The sequence below is a fragment of the Aulonocara stuartgranti genome (genome assembly GCF_965226115.1).
Source record: "Aulonocara stuartgranti genome assembly, chromosome: 7".
Classification (NCBI taxonomy): Eukaryota; Metazoa; Chordata; class Actinopteri; order Cichliformes; family Cichlidae; genus Aulonocara; species Aulonocara stuartgranti.
In genome coordinates this window covers 47,162,501-47,173,561 of record NC_138945.1, presented here as the reverse complement: position 1 = coordinate 47,173,561, position 11,061 = coordinate 47,162,501, and the positions used below count along the sequence as shown (strand labels likewise).

Below are 11,061 nucleotides of genomic sequence, written 5' to 3'. Positions count from 1 at the left end.
ACTGTTAGAGGTCTGCCTCACCACCACATATTTCAAATACAACAAAGGTTTCTACAGGCAAAAACATGGCTGTCACCTATTGTAGCCAACCTTTACATGGAAGAAGTGGAAAGAAAGGCTCCTGGCTCTTTTAAAGGGAGAGTACCCAGCCACTGGTACAGATATGTAGATGACACCTGAGTGATCAGGACCCTACACCACCAGGCAGAACATGTTCCCTCTAAGCCTGAAGGGGAAAAGAAGGAACACACACATGTAAAGGAAGCGCTTAAGACATGCGGTTATCCTAATTGGGCTTTCATCGAGTCAGCAAAGATGCACAGAAAAGAAGACCAGACACCAGCGAGGGAGGATAAGAAGGACAGACACAACAACATTGTCATCCCTTATGTAGCCAGTGTATCAGAAAAACTCAGGAGAGTTTTCTCCAAGCACGACATCCCGGTGTATTTCAGACCCAGCAACACGCTCAGACAGAAACTGGTTCATCCCAAAGACAAAACTCCTAAACACAAAATTAACAATGTGGTGTATGCTGTACAGTGCAGCGAGGAATGCTCAGACCTCTACATTGGAGAGACCAAACAGCCACTTGATAAATGCATGGCACAACATAGAAGAGCCACCTCCATAGGACAAGACTCAGCTGTCCATCTGCATCTTAAGGATAAAGGACACTCTTTCGAGGATGCCAATGTTCACATTTTGGACAGAGAGGACAGATGGTTTGAAAGAGGAGTGAAAGAAGCCATCTATGTCCACTGTGAGCGACCATCTTTGAACAGAGGCGGTGGTTTACGACACCAACTGTCTGCCATCTATAATCCAGTTTTGAGATCCCTTCCCAGACGCCCACTCACATCCTGGGCCATCTGACCTCAGGAAATCACATGAGAGGATGGGGCCAGGTTTCACAATGAGCTCACCTGAAACCTTGGCTGATTGTGACCCACACCCATTTTCACTCCTTGGCTCATGTGATTAGGTAGAGGATCATTAGGGGGTCCATTGTCCCTCTCGGTGGACAGGGCTTAAATCTGGGACTCTCCACCATTTGACCCTAGAACTGAAGAAGCTTCTCGGATGAGAGGTGAAACGTCTTCAAGCAATTTAAAGAAGTCCAGACGCTTTTCTTTCCAAGCTCCTTAGACTCTCTCTCAGAGAACTCGGTGGTGCACCGAGGACCAATAGGTAAATCTTTTCGATCCACCATCTCTTAGTCTCGTCACTTTGGTGTTTCCCTGTGAGCCTCATTCAAAAGCTTTTCACATATCTGGTGTTTTGTTTTTTGCCTATTTAGCAACAATAGGCAGTACTGTAGTAAAATAGTACTGACATGCCCCTTTTAATTAATTGGCTACATTGTTAGCAGTTACTTACTTGCCCAAGCAGTGTGATAGATTTCTTTCAGGTACGTTTGTGTGGTCTGGTGCGTAAAAGTCTAATATTTACCTTCTTTCAGATCCGCATTTGCTCTCTACCAACTACAGGGGAAATATCTGGTTTGCTAAATAGTCCACAAAGTTTGCGAGCTATCTGTTGTGTTGAGCTGCAGTTTGTTGCTGAGCAGGCGGCGTTAGTGCTTACAGACTTTTGAATGAAAACACCTTGGAATATAATACACTGGATAAACACCTTAAATCCAGGGGTGACATTTGTCTGTAGGTTCTTTAGAAAAGCTTTTATTATTGTTATAAATATATTTATTAAACCTGCTTTATGATTTAAATACACAGTAAACCGTGTCTTCAATAATAGGCTATTAACCAGACATTTGTTTGTATTTATTGTTTAGTGATTTCATTTTCTATAATGATAGATATTATAAATACAGAGCACTCTTAACAGCCCTAAAATTCACAACATCTTGCTCTTGACCTCAGTAAAATGTGATGAAAAGACAGACTGTGGTGCTTCACAACTTATTCTGCTGTTCTGAACTACTGGGTTAAAACATTTCTCTCTTTCTGTGTGGTATACACTCTTGTGCTACCATGTACTGTCATAGCACATAACAGGCACTGACCAAAGACAATTTATTTCTTTGTAACAAAACAGAAGATTTTACAGCATTCAATAAGCGACAGCATTCAAAAATACCAAAATGACCTTCACTAAGGCACTGGCTAAAGCATCTTTTTGGCATCTTTTAACTAAGACACAATGAAGATAGGAGAATTGGGTTCCTTTACATTGCCTGTCTGGGAGCTTTGAAAGATAAATTAACCATGACTGTTAGCGGTTAACCCGTTTCTTAATTAATTAATGGCCTTTTTTTTTCTCTCTGTTAGTTACATGTGTAATTATCACCATAATCCTCAATTAACAATGACCTTGTATTCACTGAGTTGATCAAAAACTCCTCTGTCTGACAGCTCCAGCTTGGTCAAGATTGGCTCATGTAACAGGACAATGATGCCAAGCGCTGCAACAAATCAGCAACAGGATGGCTCAAAAAGGAATGGCTCAAGGCCTTGCAGTGACCCAAAGTCCAGACCTCGACCCAAATTAGTCAACTGGACCAGCACAGATGCTGCAGGACCGGATGCGCTGTCTACGCCGGCTCTCTTACCCTTTACCCGCCCTGTTGCTTGTCTCGTGTTTCTATGCTGTATTGATAGTCATGTGCTTTTGTGCTGAGGTGTTTTTTCTTTTATCGAACTGTTCTCCCACTAGGAGCTCAGTCTGAGTGGAGTTTTTTTTCTCCTCCTCTTACCTCATGTAGTGTATTTTCGTTGTTTTTTTCCTATCAGCCTACCTTCTGACATGTCTGCCCAATGTGATGTTTGTGTAAAGTTGGTCAGAAGGTTCCTTTGTGAGTGCGCATGCGCCATTAGCGTGCTGCCTGCTGTAACCCCTAATTTCCCTCGGGATGAATAAAGTATTCTGATTCTGATTCTGATTAAATACTGTGGGAGGGACCTTAAGCAAGCTGTGTATAAACAAATGCCTATAGACCAAAACTCCTCCACAATGATTTGACAGACCGATAAGCTCATATTTCAGTCATCCTTTAAGTTATTGCTGCTAGAGTTGTTTCCTATTAAACTAAGCTATTAAATTACAGGGCTGCTTAGTTTACTTAGAAAAACTTTCTTTTTCACATGACTGTAACAAAAGCAAACAAAAACATACACGACAGTGGTAATAATTTACTTACTTAGTTATTTTAAAAAATGGTTGCTCACTGAAAAAGTTTATTATTTGAAGAAGATGAGGATAAAATAAACCAAAACTAAATCTCAGTTCTTAAATGATAGACATTTCAGATTGACAGTTTTCTCTGAAACCTTTTATAGAGTCAAAACGCTTCAGAAACAATGTAAAAAAAATTGCACAGTGGTCAAATTTAAAGCATTTCATTGCATTTTTTTTTCAAAACGTTTCATCTACTTATACAAATACTTACTGTTATGATTAATGAAATAATGAAATTCTCTGTAGAATAACATGAAATAATGACCCACGTTTTCCTAAAACAACATACATGTTTGTTGCATTTAATCTGAAAACTGAGTTGCACTATGCAACACATTTATACACATTTATATGTCCTCTGCATCTATTCAGCTATTTCCTATTAACTGAACGAGAAATTTAGACTCAAACAAAGCTGTAGTCATGAAACAGATACACTCCTTCAGAACACGCGTGGTTTTGTACTGACAATGAGAGTTCTTCACTCTCGGTGATTTGGTGTGCAGGGGATCATACAAAGCTCTCCTCCATGTTGGAACACAGCAGGAAAGAGTCAACTAGACGTGGTTTGATCAGCTGCTGGTGGTCGGCTGCCTCGATGCTGTCTGGACAGCCTGCTGCCAGCCTCCTCAAAGCAGCCTGAAGACATGCACAGTAAGCGTGTTAGCAAACACACGTACCACACAGACATTCATGTTATCATATCTCATCATTGTGCTGCACATATACAGTAAATATGCAATCATGCATACAGGCAACTGCACATGAATAATATGGCTTGACAACCAAAAAGAAACTTATGCATCCTTACAGTTTCAGCAAGAAACTGTAATGAAAATACCAAATTCAATCCTATAACCTTTACTGGGCTAGAAGTTCTTTAAAATCACCCTGTTTTTTGTTTTTCCCAGTGTCTCGCTTTATTTGAAGAGCGTACAAGTTTTACACGTGATGCCTCTAATCCATTCAGCCACGAGAGCCTCCAACATTTATGTTGAAAATTACAAATGATCTGTCAAAGCTCGGCGTCTTTTGAAGGCAAAACTTCAACATCTACAAACGCGCTACTTAACCCTTGGCCAAAAGGATAAGATGGAATCGCATTAATTTGAATAGACTGAGTGTGGTTACAGTAAAGAAGAAGGCATTTCTCAGCGCAGCGAGGCAGCCCAATTAAGCTCCTGACCATTATGTGCTTCAAATCCCCTCATCAGCCCCAAGATCTGCTCTCAATAATTATGGTCAGAATGATAATGTATGAGCAGAGATATTATTCATGATATGTACATATTTAAACACGCAGCGTCTGAAATGGTGCTTTCTCAGCGTGGCTTGGAGAGGATAAGGTTGATATATTTTCCGCTTTTTAAAAATTGCCTTTTAAATGTAATTAAATAGGACAATATTAGGAGCACTGATTGTGGGCCTGTGGTGTATTGCACTTACTTTTACCGCTGAAAATGTATAGTATATTAGGAGTCAAATTTAAATAGGCAGTTTGTGAGTTTGAATGATGTATTTGTATTCAGTACACAGAATAATTTACACATATGTAAAGGTTTGTATGTGCACTCACAAATAAAAACACACGGTTTACACCTACCAGGCAAGCCACCAGCACAGAGTCACTGTTATTTCTCTCAGTAGGGGAGCGACACAGCTCAATAAGGCGAGGAACAGCTAAAGACAACAGAGGAACATTTCAGTTAGCAGCTTGTCCAACTCTTTGATGTCAAACAGAGCAACTGTAGCTGTGTGTTGTAGACTTCTGGGTAAAAGTCTTTTTTAGCATTCTGTGATCAATAAATTGAATACCACCCCTTTAAAAAAGAAGAGAGATTCAGTCGCTCTGTCACTTCTGATACAGACTATGAAACATGTAACTTTTTCAAATTCAGATTAAAGGATTCAGCAAAATCAGCTATGCAGAATAACATATGTACAACCAATACTCTTAAATTATTTCCCTCTGGTCTATCAGGCATTTTTTTAAAGAGTATTGATTATGAGGATTTGATATCCAACTAATATCTTTATGTGGCCAAAATCATTTTTACTTATGTCAGTCAAAACCAGCTGATCATCTGATTACGGTAGTGGCTTTACGTTGCAAAATAAACCTCTCTGAGGCAACTGTTGTGAATTGGCGCAATGTAAAATAGATTTTATTGAATTGCATAAATGCATATGTTTGTATTAAGATGGTTGCATAAATATACAAAAAAAACAAAAAACAGACTTTTTTTTTCCGTTTTAAAAGCTACAAAACTGATAAAACGGAAACAAAATACTTTCCATTTTCCTACTGTCTGTCTGTGACCCTCTAGTGGCCACCGACAGACTTACAGCACTTATGTGTGTGTGTGTGTGTTTTATATATTAGTTTACTTATGCCAGATGTGTGGATTGGACGTGTGTGTCTTTTGGAACATTTAACAATTTTTTTAATTAAATACACATATCACCTTGTACAAAATGCATTTCATTTACTTCTTTTGTACATTTTGTACAATGCGATATTTAATAAGTAAGATAATTGTTAAGTGTTCCAAAAGACACAAAGCCTCACTACCTTTAAGCTGGATAGCTGTTTGGGCCACATCAGGGTCTCTGCTCAGTCGGGCCAGTGTGACGGCAGCTTTCTGCTGGACACGCTCACAGGCAGCGCCCTCTGATGGACTGGAAGAGGATGGTTTTTCTCCCAGCAACAGTAGCAGTCTTTCTATACCTTGAATATATAATATTCAGCACAGATTAGCCAGGCAGGAAAATAACACATAGGAACCAGCAAAATGTAAAATGTAATATAAGAGCAGGAACAAAACAACACATTTAGAGAGACTTGAGAGTTTCCAGACAAAAAGTTACACAAGAGTCAAGGTTTCAAGTGAAAAAGAAAGAAGCAAAACTTTCTACACATGCCTGTGAGAAAGGATATAGAAAAAGTGCAGTTAGTATAATAAAGAAAAAAATTACTGAAGGCAGTCAGTCAGCCCTTCAGCCAGTTATTGTTAAATAATATTTCAAAATTATTCTGAAAAATAAGTTATAAGGCTAACACCCTAAGGGCAATGCTATAATTCAAAGGCCAAAACTCATAAAGTGACATTGAGAGATAATAAATCTAAATCATTTTTAGCTGCTTAATATATGATAAAAATGTTTTGTTACAAAAACAATCAGATTTTCTTTTCACTGAGGTGCTCGTATGAAAAATAAAATCAAACTGGCCTTAATGAGCAGAAAAAGAGACTGAAACTGCCAACCTTCGATAGTGTGAGACTGAGACAGTGACTCAGACACATCTATCTATCTCACTCTTTTATAGTGTAAGAAGTACAGAGCCAGTGGAATACGTTAAACAGAAAAAGGAAAAGAGTTTGAAAAAATACAAATGGGAATGATGAAAGGATTACAAAATGATACAAAACACATATTATCTCTATGTAACTCTATTTAACAAATAATACCTCTTTATTAAAAATATATATTTTTTTATGTTCAATGTCTGATGTTTTCAGCTCTTCTAAGCTAGTTCACAGAAATTAAAGTGATGCTGCCCTCCTGAGGAATAAAAAAGAATTACACTGAAGCGTCTCACTTTTACTTTCATCTAGTCAGCAGTTTGGTAGTTTCCACTACCATTAATTTAATTTAAAGTTTTATATTCATTTTGGAGGTTTAGTGGAGTATTAAGTTTAAAGGAGTTCCTAATATTTGAACCCTCTTAGGGACAAGAGGTGGGCGAAACAAATGTGTAAGAATGCTCCAGTCCAGTACAACAACACTAACCACCAGTATAAATTATCACCTTTTTGAAAACATTAGCAAAAACTGAAAATGTAGAGGCTTCATTAAAGGAGAGTTTATTTCAGAGCTGCTGTAATAGAGTGCATTAGATTTTACAGGTGTACCTAATGAAGAGGCCCGTGAGTGTATTACCTTGATTAAACTGCAGTGTAGCCAGGGAAAAAAATCCCAAATATGGGTAAAAAGGAATAAAAAGCTATAGTTAGAAAACAGACTACCTTGTTCTTGCAGGACTTCAGATGCGCATTGCTCTAAGACAGACAGGTTTGCCAAGATTGTCACCACCTACGATTTAAACAAAAACAAAATGATTAAAGGTCTGGCAAAGAACTATAGTTGAGAGCACTGCTTAAAAACAGGTTGATTTTTGCATTATTGTTAGTAATAGTGTAATTATATAGTATGTTTGCTTTTATGTGACACTTAGGGTAAGAAAAACATTGCATACATGTGTGTGAATGTGAGAGTGAATGAATAGTGGCATTGTAAAGCGCTTTGGGTGCCTTGAAAAGCGCTATATAAATCCAATCCATTATTATTATTATTATTATTATTATTATTATTATTATTATTATTATTATTATGTGACACTTAGAGTAAGAAAAACATTGCATACATGGAAACATGTACCTGGTCTTTGGAGTAGGGTGTATCAACTCTCTGGCGGTCTTTGCAGGCCTGAAGTAAGATGTGGATGGCATTAAGCTGCAGGAGGATCTCACAGGCCATGCTGTCGAAGAAGGTGATATTGGCCAAGGCAGCCGACGCCAGGAGGAACACTTCCCCACAGGATGCGGTCTCACACAACTCTGAGAGAAAAAAAAGACGTAACGTACCAAACTGCAGGGGTATTATTAATACACCGTAACATCCAAAATGCAAGTAAAGCAAACCACAAAATATACGACTGATCCCCTCTCTTGTTTAGAGTTTTATAGAGGTTTAAAAGAAATTCAGTAAGGTAGTAAAGTTTAGCCTCGTGCTAAAACAATCACGTACTCATAATTTTGTATGAAATCAAAACAACTTTTTCCTCCTATAAATCAGTGGTCAGGGTGAGGTCATCACCACTGCGTCCACTCACTGATGAGCGCCGTGACAATGTCGTGCATGCTCTCCAGGAAGCTGGCGAGGTGCTGAGTGGATGTGTGGTGAGGCGAAGTGATCTGAGCTACAACAGCTGCCGCTTCAGCTCTGGCTGCCTCCACGCTGCTGTCATCAGTCAAGATGTCTGCCAGGCACAGGATCCCGTCCACCTATTAGACATACAGCAGGGACTGTTTTACTGCTGCAGTGGAAACACGCGGTCATATTCTTTTCATACTCACTTATTTGTCTTATTTCTTTTATTCCAAAATTGCGCGCAAACAGAAATATAGCTGCTCGGCGAATGGGGAAACTATGTACATGTACTTTATTTCACTGTGAGACAAGAGGTTTTAACTGATGGTTTATCGTCACATGATATACAGTGGCCTGCGTCATCTTTGGTCTCACACGTTAGCACGTTAACCTTGATCGTAAACAGCTTAGACTAACAAAATGTAAAGGATATGGATTCATTACTAACATTTCATTAAAGGTTCTATTTATTAGAATTTGGTTCAGGATCAGGCACTGGCAAAACAACACAGATGCGAGGAAAACTCAAACATGTTGAATCCTCAATGTGGTTCTTAAAACCCATTTCTGATTCCTAAGCTGAAGAGCTTCAACTAACAACACATTTGCAGTGGCTGTCCAGACGGACAGTGACGTTTCCATGGTATCAGCTTGACTAAAGCCAGCACCTCTCCCCATAAAGCCATCAATATTTTAAAAACACCACTTCCTTTTAATGGCCAACTACTAGAGTTAATGTGCTGCTGCGAAACTTGTATATCTGACTGGCATCGACCCAGAGTGTGTGCATCATCGGTGAGGAAGTAAGGGAGGAACTCAGAGTTATAGGAGAGAAGGAAGTACTCATCCCTATAAACAAAACTTTTCTTGTGGGCATGAGGTCATGTATTGATTTAATGTATGCTCCAATGAATTTGTGTTTGCTTATTTGTTTGTACGTGGCTGTAAGACTGTAGAGGAACGAGGAAATAAAGAGGTAGGACAGGTTTCTATCCACTTGGGGGCAGTGTTGATCAGTTCATGCAAACATTGCTACTGATGTTAGCGGCTACTCCGCAAATCTCTGCAGTAGTTTTGAACAAATTTTTCATATCTGTAAGAGTTGAAAGTCAGAGGATACTGTGAAAAAAGTCAGAACTACAAGTTAAACGTTTTAATCATACTTGAATTTATGCACGGGAAAACTGCAGTATTCTAAACATCAGCTACTTTAGAGTTTGCAGTCATTTTTCAATCATAGCTTTTGTTGCCATTCATGATAAAACAAATTTGCTCGCTGTCACTCCTGAAAACAGTTTACACAAGTTTGCAGACGGATATCTCGAGTGGAGCACTCAGCCAGCCACACCTGTCAGTCATACCTGCTGACGAGCATCAACGCACCAAGCTTCACAGGGCAATTCCCTATTTTTGTCTCTGTGGACGTCAGCAGCACTGTGCCAGCGCGACCTACTGACGTGGAACAATCTACTCTCTACACCTCCGTTCATCGACTGCTCCCCTGTCCCCTCTTCCCTAACTCCTCCTCCTCGCTAAAATAGGATGATCCCCAGCTCCTCGTCTATCAGACCAGAGGATGTGTCTCATTTATCATCAGGATCAATGACAAATAACTTTCCTTCTTTACTAGGAATATTAAAAGAAATAGTTTAAGACACCTGCTCACAGTTTGAAGTGTTTCTGTGGTAGATCCCTGCTGTGACTGAGATCACGGAAAGGACATACTGTAGAACCGAGAGAATTTCATAAGGTCTTGGTGCTGCAATAGCCAACTTCGTGCTAAATCTCCTGGTACAACCCTACACACTGAAAAAAAAGATTCTTTACCATCAATAAAGATGAAGGAATACTTTCAAGTAAAATGCAAGTGAAATAAAAGTGTTATTTATTGAAATAATGTATCACTAAGGAAATATGCTTGGTATAAATTAATGTATACCAATCAAGTAAATTTCCTTTTACCAAATTCCAAGACTTTAACACTTTAGAACAGCGGTCCCCAACCTTTTTTGCGCCACGGACCGGTTTATGCCCGACAATATTTTCACGGACCGGCCTTTAAGGTGTCGCGGATAAATACAACAAAATAAAACTAGTACCGGTACCGAAAAAAATAAGATTTATTCATAACACACGTGAAAAGACCCAGGAAAACCAAGTTAACGATAAAAACGATAACAAAATAACGCTGAAAACCGATAAAAACCCTGAAAACCACACATTTCACACCTGAGCCTCAACTCTCGCGGCCTGGTACCAAACGACTCACGGACCGGTACCGGTCCGAGGCCCGGGGGTTGGGGACCGCTGCTTTAGAATGTGCCTATGTAAAAGAATTACATGGAACATTTTCAGTAATCAGGTTAGTTAAAGTCAGCATTTTGGGCATAAAATATTTTTCGAGTGTGGCCACTGCTTATTGAACTCTTATTTGAAATTTTACGAGTGTGGGTTGAAACCTTCACTTTCAGTCAGTTAAATATCGCACTGACCCATGCTCTCTGCCCACGATGCAAAGCTGTTCCTTTTCTTTGTTCATTGAGCATATCTTTTCTGAATCAATAACCAACCTTGCCTTTCCTGAATTCACCTGGAAATGTTATGATTACATAATCATCCGGTTGGGGATAAAACTAAGAAGTATAGCCACCAGTGAGCACTGCAGATGCGTTATGGGCCCCCTTTATTTGATCCTTCAACGGTGACAGTTGTGTTTCTCAAGCCTGAGCGAATCGCCAGTGAGCGGTTGGTAGCGTAGACTTGCCTGACAGCTTTTCCCCCTGGAAGAGGCTGCTAATCTGGGGCGGACTTTGGTTCCCATTAAAGAGTTTTCATGCACGGATGATTCATGCTGTCCCAGCTGCTCTATATGTGAACAGACACCATTGTGGCATCATTATTCACTGCAATCAGGTTATATTTGTCTTTCTG

General features: G+C 39.4%; 1 protein-coding gene across 4 annotated transcripts in view; it reads right to left on the bottom strand.

Moving 5' to 3' along the window:
- Positions 1–1,767: 1,767 nt before the first annotated feature.
- Positions 1,768–11,061, bottom strand: part of insc (INSC spindle orientation adaptor protein) — a 58,079-nt gene continuing 48,785 nt past the window's right edge. For all 4 annotated transcript variants that reach the window (XM_082541705.1, XM_082541706.1, XM_082541707.1 and 1 more), the window contains 6 exons: positions 8,093–8,264; positions 7,639–7,817; positions 7,227–7,293; positions 5,771–5,926; positions 4,802–4,878; positions 1,768–3,837 (listed from right to left, as the gene is read on the bottom strand). In XM_082541705.1, coding sequence (XP_082397831.1) covers positions 3,709–3,837; positions 4,802–4,878; positions 5,771–5,926; positions 7,227–7,293; positions 7,639–7,817; positions 8,093–8,264 — 780 coding nt within the window. In that variant the 3' untranslated portion in view covers positions 1,768–3,708. The remainder of the gene's footprint in view (positions 3,838–4,801; positions 4,879–5,770; positions 5,927–7,226; positions 7,294–7,638; positions 7,818–8,092; positions 8,265–11,061) is intronic.